Raw genomic sequence first — 14,297 nt, 5'->3', positions numbered from 1 at the left:
AGTTTGATTGGTTCAGAAATCAAACTCGCACGAAGTTTGCTGTTCGATTTGGTTCAATTGCCACACTCAATCGAACTCAATCCACAGATTAGGTGCAATTGAGTTCAATTTCTGAACGTTCGATTGACTATGGCGGGCGAAATACAAGTTAAAATGCGATGCAGGCGATGTCCACTCCGGTCTACTTCTCCAGATCAATAATTGAAAACAGTTTTAACATAAGAGATAAGCAGAGATGTCGGCACACAATATCCAAAGGTGAGGTAACTTTTTGCCCTGTTATCGTCGACCGACCGTAGCATATGCATAGTCAATTACTGTGTACAAACACAAGCTAAGCAAGGTATGCGAATTTGCATATTTCATACTAGTAAATCGTAGAAAATCCATCGACAAGATCTTGAAGAGGTCGAGTATAGTATCAGTTAAATGGATTGAATACATTTCTACTTCACTGTTATTTTGAATGAAATGTCCACATTACGTACACTAATAACCTGGGAGTTCTCGACTTATTAGTTTGCGTTTCCGTTGACTGACAAGTGCATTTGTCTTTCAGCACAGCAATCTCCATTGGTAGCTATAGTTTAGAATCTTAATCGTTTGTTTCACTTTCCTCATATCTTTATAAATGCTTGATCCATTTATAAATATATGAGGGGAGACAAGCATGGCCCACGTTTGCAAAACCAATAGAGTGTCAACAACAAGAACAATATGAAGGCACAACTGAGAGTAAAAGTAGTCATGGCTGGTGTATGATAAAGACAGCATTTTCATGTATTGTAAAATCTGTACACAAGTTAAGAAGTCCTTAAGGAACATGCTGGTCTCCAAGAACACTTAATGGCTCTCCAAGGCCCTCAGTTAAGAAGTTCATTTGAGTCAGTGCAACGAAAAAGTGAAACAAGCTCTGATTGCTAAGTTGTGTCTCCATGCTGTTTATCCAGTACAGTACGGGGTTGATGTTCATGGGTCTTGGGCAGCCTGGGACTCGTAGTTTGCTGGCTGTGTGAGTTCCAGGACTCGCTACAGCCTTTTTCTAGATGCTTCACTGGACAAGTACAGTAATATGTTGGCAGCCTCCCCCAACAAAGAAGAAATTATAAACCATATATGGCCCTGAAGTCTACAAGTGCTTTGCACACACTTAAAATTCTCTCGAGTCACGTGCATACAGCACATGCAAAGTTTCAGTTTTAAAAAGTTCTTTGCTTAACATCAAGCGGTTTTTCAACTGATGAAGGCTTAAGAGTTAGCCGAAACGTCTTGCTAAAATATACAAGTCAGTGACAAAAAACGGCACTTTTATCAATTATATATGGCTCAGGTTTGATTTATTTCCTAACTGCAATCTATACTTAGTTCTTATTAACCGAGCAGGAGGTCTGTATGGGAGAATCTTGACCGAGGTTGTGAGTACAGACCGAACGCAGTGAGGTCTGTACACACGACGGAGGTCAAGATTCTCCCATACAGACCAACTTAGCTCAGTTACTAAGATGTTTATTATATGGCAAAGAAGAAAACTTTAATTCGTTTAATGTAACTGGTTTGTACTAGCTGACATTTTGCTTGCAAACGGCGATGAGCTTAACTTAAACCTGCCAAAATTTGCTCATCCTCTCTACTTTTTTTTGTCATCAGGCTTTTTGGCACTTCCATAAATGATTGAGAAGAAAATAAAAGACAATGGTGAACATTTTTCTATTTTAGTTTGCTACTTTTTCAACACAAAATGAAACCGGTCTGGATGCTGGTTTAGATGGGAAAATCTAGACCGCGGTCAATATCGATTTCAGCCAATCAAATTCGTTAATTCTGTAGTTCCCAGTCCTTGTGAGACAGCCATATAATAAAACAGAATACTAACCAGACTTTAACAAAGTTAGAACAATTTTTTATTTCCACAGAAAAAAACAGCATCCAAGCTGGACATAAATTGAAAAAGCAAGGAGTGTTACAAAAAAACTTAAAAAAAAAAAAATTTATTTTCATTCCAAACTATAGGAAATAAGCCAGTCCTGTTGCCACCATTGACTGCAGTTTCTCTGTTTTTTTTTTTCTTCAAGTTACTAATCGGTTCCAAGAACCACTTAAATATGAGCTGAGAATACAAACAGTTAACATATTACTAAACGATGCTACTTTATTGAGCCATATCTTGCATTGGTGCTGAAATCAATTACGTCTGTAGTTGCAAAGTGGCGAAACAAGGCTAAAAAAACCTTGAACTCTAGCTTGCCCTTTCGACAAGCGGCTCTCAAATTTTGCTTGTAGTTTACCTTTTAACTTAGTTGAAAGACAACTTGCCTGGTCCTCACCCCACTTGCCTGTCAGGCAAGTGAGATCAAAAAGTTACTTGCCTGGCAGGAAAACCTACTTGTCCTGGACGTCTGGATGGCACTTTTTTTTAGCCCTGACTAAAAGATGCAATTCATTGGAAAGTTCATGTAATGTGAAAACCAAATCCTTGGTCACATGCTAATTGTATTCCAAACACTGTGACAGTCATAATATTTTCTCAGCTGATAATCAAATTCTGAACTTTTTTGACACCCACCCACAAAGTTCTCAGCTTACCCACACAGTCCACTCCTGATAACTTGAACCTTCAAGGGAAATTGAACAAGGTTTAAGTTATTGTGAGGTTGGATTATCAGGAGCTGAGACAAAATATTAAAATTTTTCACTCATTCAATGACTGGAAATAAGGGGAAAAAACATTGTTTATTGCATTTCTATCCATACAGTGCACCTTTAAAACAAATTTGATAATAGAGAAGTTAAGTGAAAGTGGAACAATATATTTCTAAATCACTGTATAAATCAGAATGTACAGTCAAACCTCTGGTTGTGACCATCTCTTGCTATCAACCACCACTCCTTAGGGACCAGTTAACCAAAATACCAAAAGTTTCTTAGTCAAATCACTATATTTGGAACCTCTTGTTAGCAACCATCTCTTGTAAGTTACCAGAACCACTTTTAGAGCTAAAAGTTTGAAATGTTCTTTTGTTTTTAACCTCCCCTAAGTGACCACATGAGAGATAATAAGTCCAAACTTGCAAAATAGTAGCAGACAAGAAATAACTTTGAGATACAAACACACAGTTTTAAGTTTGCAAAACAAAGATAGCATTGCAGAGACAAAGCTGCTTTTTTACAGGGAGCCACCCTAAGTGTCTGAGTGATGGAGTTATGTGTTCAAATTTTCTTGCACCAGTAATTATCCGAGCCACAAAGTTCTGGACAAGTTGGAAGTCCAGGTGCTGTGAACTTTGCAGCCAAAGAACATTGGACCAACTTTGGGTTACCGCTACAGAGTTCATATACCTTTTCAAGAAGTAGTTTCTGAATCAGTGTTTTCGACTACAGTCCTGTTTATTTTGAGTCATGACATATTGACAAACACGGTTCGAGTTATCAAGGGTAACATTACTGTATTATTATAGAAAGTGGGAGGTTAGAGTTGTCGAGGGATTGAGTTGCAGAGGGTAAAATTACTATAAATGCATGTTGCAAATCCAGGGGAAATTAGTTTTGCTTCGAGTTGGCAGGAGGTTCAAATTAGCAAGGCTTCAAGTTATTGGGAGTTGAAGCATGCATCGAAAATTTCAAAATAGCCTGTGAGGGTTTTAGTTGTGGTGCAGGTTATGTAAATGATATGCAAATGATGTCCTTCCATCATTTGTAAATGTTTTGGAGTAATTCGGCTGACCAGTAGATAAAGCTTCTGAAGTCACTGTATTAGTCAATATTGTAGGCTCATGTATCGTTTTACATTTCTAGGTCAAGGTCTATGTGACTGCGATTGTTGCACTAAAAATGGAAAGTTGTTTTGTTTGCTTTCTGAGTATAGTTCATTCAAGACATTTCTATTACAATTATAATCTTAAAGGAACAGCTAACTGTAAAGAACACAAAATCTGGCTTTTGTAATACGCATTGGGAACGTTTTTGATGACAGAGGCGAGGTCGCTGGAGGCTGCTATTGTAAATTTCTGCTCTGAAGTTTAGAAAAGATTGACAAGAGGCAATCCACTCTACATATCAATGGTACTACTACTGGAGGGTTGAGCTCCTGAAATTGAATTTTCGAAATCAAAGCGAACAGTTTCATTGAGGCCACCGTAGCTTTGGTCAAAAAAGTCTCTAATAAAGAACTCTGCGGTCTTGCGAGCCTCTTAAAAGCTCATGATTACACCAGATTATAAGTTTCAACCGCCGACATGAATCCACCATAAGAAAATCCTGCTCTTGGGGACAAACTCTCCATGTTACGCAAGTAACAGTGAAGAAACATAAATCGCATTGGAAGGCAAATCCCACATAGCGGGAGCGAGGAAAACTAGCTAGAACTTCTCGAAATGAAATCCAATCTGAGCTTTTAAATTTTGCCCACAGACAAACATTTTTGGGCTTGACGCTTGAATAGGCTGATGAGCTATCACATCACAAAGTCACACACCTGCGAAAAGCGTCATACGTCTATATGTAGTAGATTTAACGTGGCCGAACACAGTTTTCGCGCGCGCTTTTGCTGATGCAACACCCGTACTATCTGCGCTATTTTTCTCTATAATTGAACGCAGTGTATTGATGGCTTTAGTCTTTTATCACAACTATATGTTAGAAAAGGTAAAGATGGAAAGAACTCAGCAATTCCCAGCTTTTTCTGTGTTACCGAAAGAACCCAGTTAAATGCAGCGCATGCGTAGTAAGTCAAAAAATTACGATTGAATGAAAATTTGCACTCTCAGAAACACGCCTATTTGTCAAGAACCACTCGTTAGAATTTCACGAAATTTGGCACGAAAATACTTTAGCAAATAAGTAACTGGAGTATTGAAAATAATTGAACTTTAACAAAGGAAACTTTAGATATTCCAGTGAACCTTCAACAAGGGATAATTAAAGATCTCTCTGTTAAATTATTAGCAAAATGGTGTTAACTTGTGAGAATCGTTACAAACTTGTTGCATGCAAATTGTAAAGAAAATCTAATGACTAGATTTTCTACAAATAAACAAAACCGATTTTAAAGGCCTGTTTATTTTTATTCGTGTTGCCATGGCAACGGCACATATGTCAGCTTAACCATAAAAAATCAAAGTTTGTGTTGTTAACTTGCTTGCTGCTATTTTTGGCGACCGAGAGATCAAGGGTTTTAGAGAAAAAGGTGAATGAAACACAGGTATCAAAAACTGTGTTCAGCCACCTTAATCATCGCAACATGATTGCATGAGGTCATTTGAATCAACAAAAAATCAAGTTGCGCTACAAAATATATTGTACGATGAATTTAACTGGAAAAAGGTCAAATAGGACTTCTCTGTTCCCAGTGTACTAACCACACTAAAAGTCGGCATCTGAAAAGTTTGCAGTTTAAGAGACTATATTTATTATATAGACACGAGTGTTTTACTGGATAATACACCACTCATAAAATTCATACAAGCCACATCCAGGACTCGGGTGGCGTATTTTCCATATCCTCACTAGGCCTGTCCTGATTGTGTTCGGCAACTTTTGAGCAACTGTTTGTGGCTCTAGCAACCTTGAGCAAGTTTTGCCTTTCTAAGCAACTTTTGAGCAAAATATAGGTTTAGAGCACATACCAAGCCCGAAAAAGTCAACAATTTCATGCAAAACTTCAATTTATGCTAAGTTCTTGATTGCTTATCACCTTTTGGAAGTTTGAACACATATAACCTGTCAGATGACAACGTTCAGCAAGACATCAAATGAACCATGTTTTGTCCCCTTACTACGTGAGAATATCCTTAAATTTCTCCCATATTTGCAAGTAACTCTTTAAAGCTAAGTTTCAAGCTATATTTCTTGACTGATGTTAGCAATTATCATGAAGAACGAAAAATAAAGCTTTTAATTAACATTTATCTAAAGATATCAAGAAATTTATGTAGTAACTTTTGAAATTTAGGTAGCAACTTTTGAAATTAAGGTAGCGTCTTTTGAAATTTAGGTAGCAACTTTTTGGATTTTTGGCAATCCTTTAGCAAGTTTTTGGCATTTCAGTAAGCAACTGGTACGTAAAGGTTTTGTGTGCTTATTGGAACAATTGTACACCCATACGAAAATTTAGTACGCGACCTTGCTGTTTCGCACAACTGACCTCAAATTGCATCCGATGGTTTACATTTTGTATGTTAAAAAAATTTGACTTCTCTGAAGATCTTTCGCACCTACCCTGCGAGCAGATGTCACTTCGATCTTATTCACAACGTATTCGAACTCAATCTAACAGTGCTGAGTCACGCAAGGCAAACTGTGTTTTGTCTTCAGGCAAGAAGAAAAATATGTTGGGCCAGGTGACGAGAAGTTTACAAGATAGAGTGGCTGAATTGAGAATGAGTAAATCCATTGGAACAATGCAGTTCATGTAGGGGAGGTTTAACAGTCCTTGTACCTCATGTGGTATGCAGGAAAAGTCATTCTTTTCTTTAAGAAAAAGACTACTGTTATAACAAGTATTGCCAGAAGTCTAAAGGGTTACTTGTATAACTAGAATAAACCCGTAAGCCACACATGTCAATCATCATCCACTGGGAAATCGACAGTTTGCTCACAGAGCCTCGATTATAGAAACACAAAAGGGCAGCCCTTAATTTCCCACATAAAATTCACTTTTATAAGAGGCAATTTTATTGGTTGTTCATAGTAGCTCCAATCTGATTGGTGTGACATACATACATTGCTCACTCATCCACTTTTAACATAACCCAGATCTTACAATTAAGTGCTACTTTTTCTAAAAAAAATAATAACACAGCAATTGATCATTTCTACATTTTTTGAACTTATTACTACACAGGGATTGAATTAAATGTACGGTATACCAAACATTGTTTTTCATTTGAGATACCAGTTAGAGTTTTTCTCATCCTCAAAGCCCAAAGAAATGCTCAAGCTGACTAGCAGGTGTGGTGCTGTAAAAGTGATCAATAGTACAGACTAACCAGGTGATCTGACCGTAAATAATTAACCAATCATCTTCGAGGATAAATTATTTTTAAAACCGCACAGAATTCTTTGCACGCCTAGTAGAGCTTGTTCTGGCCTTCGGCATGTAGTCCATCGACACATCGATAGCGCCGTGAGGATAAACATGGCAGTTTTCAGTCGGAAGGCTTTTTTTCTCATCATGCTTTGGTTGTGAGTGGAGTTATAACTTTACTACAGAGTATTCGTAAAGATTTTTAAACTAAGAAAAGTTCAGTACACGATTATCTAGACCAACAAAGTCAGTGAGTTGGCTTGTGGGCCTAATGCATGGGCACATGACATGTTCTCTCCCTCAAGATGTGGTTGAAACTTCTTTCCATTGATCCATACATTTTGATGGCGTATTCAGCTTTGTTGGTTGAAGGAAGTGTGTGCAGAAGACGCAAGGAAGCCATCTGTGCTGCTCGAACTAAAGATAGATCTTGTACTATCGGATATCTTTCCTCCGGATTCTCATTGGTGTCATCGCAGAGATCGTAAACAATGGCAAGTCCTCCATCAGTTACGGGACTTTGTTCAACATTTCTCGCAGCTTCGTTGTTCCAGGCTCTCTTCCACAGGCCAACAATAGTTTTATTCCACGAGGTTTTTTGTGTCCTACTACTTGTAAAGTTTGCTCCACCCATTTTCCACCGCTTGCTGTCTAGAAAGACAGTTTTTCTTCTTAAAATTGTGCGCTCGAAAAGTGCAAGTAAATCATGGCGCATTTTCGGGACAAATCTAAAAATGTCCAAGGTCTTGTTTTCACTCCTAACAGGGATGAATTACTGCTTTGGGCTTTAAAATAGAAAGGAAAAATACAAATCAATGTTTAGGTGGCCTCAGTATGGAGGATCAAGTAGTACAGAGTCCGTAGAACTTTCTGGTGGAGAAGGTTTTCTTCCTACAACTGCCGCGAAAACATGAAGATCAGAGCACTTTCAGATCACAGATTTAAAGCAGCTTTTCAGACTTAAGAAGCAAAAATGGTAATGTACTGTAATGTAATTATTACTTCGAAGTTGAATTCAACTTTTGGAACTATTGGTAAAGCCACAGGCGTCAAAATGTCTGGAAAAGCGGTCGGCAAAAACTCAAGCTTTTGCGTTAGCGTAAAGAATACTTTGAACATGTGGTCATGCAGTGAAGCACGTGTGCAAAATTTTGAACAATTTTTTGCTTTTAAATAGGTTTCTTCGCCTCAGCTTGAATGAAAATCTATTGTTATTGACCTCCCTTTCGCATTTCTTTCATTTGGTTCCCTGTATTTGGGAATTTTAGGTTTTAAAGTGAATGGTAACTTGCACGTTGGATTTCTGCATATTTAATTTACGGCGACCTCCAGGCACTTTGCTGATTTTGTTTATTCGCTTCGTTCAAATATTTCTGCGTCTTATTAAGCTACTACAGAACCGCTGGGAAAAGAACCAAAATGACCACCAATTTAACACAGTTGAAATACGACTGATCTCAAAATAATTGGCTTGTTTTTGTCGTCTTTTTCATTTACGACTTTCAACTTTCTTTCGCAGCGCCGTCATATTTCGTCGCGCGGCGAAGAAATTACTCGATTTCTTGTTTTCAGACTGATTTTACAAGAGTTCTTCACTTTTATTTTGCGTTGTTTTCTCAAATGTTAGCCGTTACAAGAATGAAATTCGGTTGTATTTGGTTTCGTTTTGTCCTCCAAAGTCAATAATTAACTCATTTTCGCAAAGTCAATTTTCTCTGCTTCTGTGGGACATTTTGTCATGCGGTAAAGAAATAATATAATTTCTTGTTTTCTCATCAGTTTTGTACATCAGGTTGAGTTCTTTTTGTTAATATTTTTTAATATTTCGACCCTTAATTTATTGAACTTTAAATAAACGATGTCTTGAAACCTGATCTTGTGTCTGTGGTTACTGGGCATATGGTTTATTTTTGTGCTTTCGCTCGCGAAATACTTCCAAAAAACGCCAGGGAATCAGGGGCGGGTCGCGAGCAATTTCATTCAGGCGTCAATGGGCTAGTGCATGTTTGATTGTTTGAAGTTGTGTAAGCTGTTCATAAACTGCCCCTGCGCATTTTTGGACAGTGTCATAGTCATCATTTCCCAACCAAAGAGCAACTGTTACACTGTGCTCAGTAAATTATAAGGCTCAATGATTTTCACTCTGACACTTTTCTCCCCTGTGAAATGGCGTGACCATTTCAGCCATGGGAAACCATCATGATGCTGTTGGTTGGTGTTGTAACTGCACTCTGTACACCTGACTGACTTAGAAATAGTGTAATGTAATTCTCAATGTCAACATAGCCCACAACTACCTCTCCAAATTCATTAAAGGTCAGGCCAATCTTTTGTAGCAATTCTTGGCGTGTGCCATTCAGATTATTAAATTTTTTTTCTTTACTGAGTTGGAGAGCGTTTGATCGAATGGTCGACCAAACTAGTGCTGTGGCCGACATACGATAATAATAAAATGAATGACTAAATAAAAGCAAGCTAGAGATCGATGGAATACAGTACCTTTAATACTGTATAGAAAGTACACTATTAGAAGCAAATTGAAGTAAAACACCAAGTGATTTTCAAGCTTACAATGCGGTGCAGCCAGCGCTGCATGTTGTGCGATTCAAGTACTCAAATCGCTTCCATCCAAGTGTAGAATTGGAAAGATTCACCGTCGAAAGAGACTTCCCAACTGTCCAAATCAACACTTCTCATATTTACAGGACAATTCCGAGTTCCAAGTGCAGTATAAGACAAGACAAAATAATTCTGAAAAGCAACGCTCGCTCTGGCAGTGACCGCCATCATTCAAATGCAAACTCACGACTACCCACGGGCTGTCTTATGGGATACGGCAATAAAATTTTCTCTCCAGTCTTGCACAATGACGTCACCAGATCACCTGGGAGGAAAGGGTGTAATATCGTAATATCATAATATTAAGGCTAAACATTAATGTACAATACATTTTTAATAGATATCATAACAGAGCTCCAGCGGTCCAAAGGGCCGCCAAGCAGAGTCCCATACTCATAGAAACCCATGAATCACCTTGCTTATGGTAAAAATGGCTAGTAGTATTGCTCGTGGGCGTGTATGCACAACGACGGGGACGACGGCAACAGAGTCGCGCAAGATGGTGGCCATAGTCCAGCTAATAGGCTGACAGCCTTGGTTTATAGCACCCTTCTTTGATCATGGACATCCATGTTATGGTCAATTGATACCTGTAAAACAAGGTGTCTGCTGACCAGTATCATGTGACCATATTGTGGGTCAAGTTAAAAACTCATTGAGGTCACATTTCTTTTAATTGACCGCTGAACAAGTGCTGGTTTTCGATTGGATCGCGGGCTCATGTCAAGTTAATTTGTTGCTATTAGGGCTAGGTTATACAGAAGCCAGTTAATGCTAACCCATGATTAAAGGTCAACCGAAGTATATTTTATCTTGTATACAAATGTTTTTCACTGCCTTTGGTTTGTGTAGTTTCAGATTATTCAAACTTCAAACAGAACGCCAAACAATTAACATACAGGATACATCACTGCAAAGTTACAAAACTCTAATCAAAATTCTCGCTTATCCTGGGTTAGCTTAATCGGGCTTTGAACAACCCAGCCCAGGAGCTCCACTTTTAGGCTTGGCTAAATCTATATATTATACCTGTTGGACTTTTAGACTACAAGTTCTTGGAGGATGTGGATAGATTTGTATACACCTCAGTGCATGATATTCATAGCAAAAACAGACATCAGAACTCTCAGGTACGTTTAAGGTTTACTACGTCTTGTGTGCTTACTGGAACAATTGTACACCCATACAAAAATTTATGGCCTGACTGAGCAAGGTCATGATTTGGGCCATAATGCTATTTTTGGGCGAAAACTGAGCAAGACAAAGTGACACAAGGATTTTGTCTGTCTTGTAGGACTGGACGATGCATTTGTCAGGCATGGTCATTGCCGATAATATGGCAAGAATTAGCGTGATAGAGTACAAACTGAATTTATTCGCTTGCGCAGCAGTACCGAGACATTTGTCAGGCTGTGTTATCGTTGTAATTCTGGCTAAATTCGTTTTACAAGTACCGGTACAGAAAATTCGATGTGACGTTTATCAGACCTTGTTGTCGGCCATAATCTTGCTTATCGGTGTGATACCTCGTACCATAAAAGTATGCTAAATGCAAAACTAAAATATAACAGGATTGTTCTTTTGCATCAAAATATTCATTTCAAGTAGCTTATTCTCTCCCAGCTTGCATTTTTGTGTAGTTTTCAGCTTTCGTTAGAGGCCTCGCAGAGGCCTCACAGTGTTTACATTGCATGCGACGAAAAACTCGGAGATATGCCATGCTACACCACAAGTCTGTGTCTGCTCCTACGTACTGCAGAACAATGTGCCTCAAATTTCCTATAATGTGCTCCAAAGAACTCCTTGGCATTTTAGTTTAGGTAGTTTCCACTCCAAAAATATTTACCAGTAGACTGTTTTGGGTGCTGTAAACGCGGATGCTGATGGCGAATGGCAGATGGCAGACAGCGAACAATTAGAAAATGATATTAAAATTTAATAATAAAATAATAAAAAATGACATCACAGTAGTCAAAATATCTTCGGCTCGTTGGAAAATGTTAGGAAAGTTTTGAAAATTGCAAAAATGTTCATATTCTTGAGCAAGTTTGTCACTAAAGATATTGACCTGAAGACTTCAATAATTTCTAGTCCTTGTTTCCTTCCTGTATCTTTTGTTATTTCGTGAAAGTGAAGATGCTGGATACTGGACTGGTATCTCCAGAACAAATTTAAACTTGAACAAACAATATCCCTACTATCTTATAATGTCATATCAGTCTCTATTTTGGGAACATTACAAACTAAATGCATCCTAACAAAAGAGGGACTTGGCAGTCTCAAAACAATCTGACAACATTGAAAATAAAAATAATGAAGACCACAATATGGAGCTGGAGGAACACTCGGAACAAGAGCTCCCAAATTCAGAGCCAGAAGACAACGTTTTGCCTGAACTGAATACCACACATCATATCATATACCTGCATATACAACAAGCAAAACAGTCAACAGACTTGTGCGTGAACATCTATATTTGCAGTGCCAGAACGAACAAACTGGAGATATAAACCTAAACATCAAGCTCAAGAGACTAAAAGCCCGATAAAATTGATGCAAGAAACGTAAGAACATCTCTCTAAGACAAACTTACAGCTTTCAAAAAGGAAAGCAACAGCTATTGCTGACAAAGCCGGACAAAGATAAATACATGTTAAAAATGACACCCGTGATGAGAAGCAGCACAGAACTTGTGTCAGATCAGACAGCCGGACCTGGCATAACAACACAAAATGCAAGTAACCAACATGTTCACGGAACATTTAAGACTTTGTCCCTTCAGAGCTACTATTTAGGGAGCTTAAAACATATCGTAAAATTAATGAGCCAAGAAAACCTAGCACATGGCGAATTATTTACAGGGGTGTCAAACTCTACAAATTACATGCAGATAACAGCAGAAACCATGCGGACTTATGACCTCTAAATAGTCTCCTCTGCAGCCGTTTTTAGGGTTGTCACGTAACGCTTCCTGTACTCTGGTAAAATGTCCTCCTAATAACACAGCATAAGGTGCCCTTCAGAAACAAGTGTGAGGAAGGAAAAAAGGTCACGATACTGAAATAGGAAAACAAAACAATGTATGTACAAATGTCACAAAGCATGAGAGTCCGTCATGAGCCTGTCATCCTCATTTTCATGAAACAATAGCATTTAATCCAAAATCAACCAATCATACCTTACAAAAGGGGCCGATATCCTTTAGAGATATACTCATTTGAACAAGGCTTTGAAAGCAGCTATTAAACGTGGATAGGAGTCATGTAGGCCTGTCACCGCATTGTTATCCCCTCTTAAGACATAGGCACAAACTTCACCGCAAATGAATTTTGTACACCGAAGAAACAGATCTTCTGTTCACAGGAGTTAAAAGTGAACTTTGAGCTAGTAACACTTGACAGGAAGAGGTGACAACACGTTGATTGGTTTACCAATTTTACTGAAAAAAGACGAAGTGCTGCGTTGGAGGTTTGATGTTTTACAGGTTCTCGGCTAACTGATCAACCGTTTGAGTTTCTGAGTAAAATGTTGTCAGTTGATGAAAATTATCAAAACGTTGTCCTCAGGTCAATATCTAGTGATAAACTCATATATAAGCTAAAGAATAGGAACATTTTTGCAATTTTCAAAACTTTCTGAACATGTTGCAGCGATTTTAATTATTATGTTTTGCGTTTGAGAGAAGGCAGTTCTAATTGGATAATGCAGAAAAATTTGAGTTTTTGGGTTTGTTTCTTTCTTTGCACAGCAATTTGGTCCCCCAAAAAAATTCTTCAGGGGCGAATGACATCATCTCCATGTTCATCCATGTGCTTTCTTTCGAGTGTTGTGCAATATTGCGGACTTTCAAGTGTTGAGGCAGCTTATTGTGTAGTGTAGTGGATAAGTTGTTTAGTTAAACTTCAAAGTCAATGTTAATGGCATTTAAAAACCTTGCAGACATGTCTTCACGAAATGTGTACGACTTTTCGTACGAACAGAAAACTGTAGTTTGGCTGTGTGTTGTGTACCCTTTTCTCTTCGACTAAAACCAATGCTGCTTTCTGCTGAATAAATCAAAGGAAGAAATGTGTAGTTTCACTTGGCTGGCCTAGTCCACTGCGCCTGACCACTTGTACACAGGTGGCTGACAGTATGGCCGCAGGCCTTTTTACAAACACTTCACAAACAGTTCTTCCTAACACTTATTAATTAGTGGTTTTCATATAGTTTAATTTTATTATTCTTTTATTTTAATTTCAACATTTCTACAATTACGACACGTTTCGGCCAATTTGTTTAAATAATTTTGGGGACAACTACTTGAGCTTGTAATTAATAAAGATTGTTTCAGCCCACACATGTCTTATCTGAGTCACTCACAACATTGCATGAATAACGGTCGATAATTTTGAGTTTTGATTACAATCGAATAGGTTAATTATTGACTATGATCTCATTGCGTAACTCTGCGTCTCATGTTCGTGTCTCCTTGTGCTCAGTTAGTCTCTTGTTCTAGTTGCGTGCGATCCCAATGTTAAGTTTTGGTTCCCTCCCTCCCTCCCTCCCTCCCTCCCTCCCTCCCTGGGGGACAACTACTTGAGTTTGTAATTAATAAAGATTGTTTCAGCCCAAACTATCTTATCTGAGTCACTCACAATATTGCGTGAATTAAGGT

The 14,297-nt window shown here is 38.2% G+C and overlaps 1 protein-coding gene across 2 annotated transcripts in view; it reads left to right on the top strand.

The window, feature by feature from the left end:
- Positions 1–14,297, top strand: part of LOC145492439 (box C/D snoRNA protein 1-like) — a 60,738-nt gene that overhangs the window by 20,498 nt on the left and 25,943 nt on the right. For both annotated transcript variants that reach the window (XM_081471885.1, XM_081471886.1), the window contains exon 3: positions 10,685–10,770. In XM_081471885.1, the coding sequence (XP_081328011.1) occupies positions 10,685–10,770 (86 nt within the window). The remainder of the gene's footprint in view (positions 1–10,684; positions 10,771–14,297) is intronic.

The sequence above is a fragment of the Orbicella franksi genome, chromosome 7 (assembly GCF_964199315.1).
Source record: "Orbicella franksi chromosome 7, jaOrbFran1.1, whole genome shotgun sequence".
Classification (NCBI taxonomy): domain Eukaryota; kingdom Metazoa; phylum Cnidaria; class Anthozoa; order Scleractinia; family Merulinidae; genus Orbicella; species Orbicella franksi.
The sequence above is the reverse complement of the archived record's forward strand: the minus strand, read 5'-3'. Positions and strand labels throughout refer to the sequence as shown.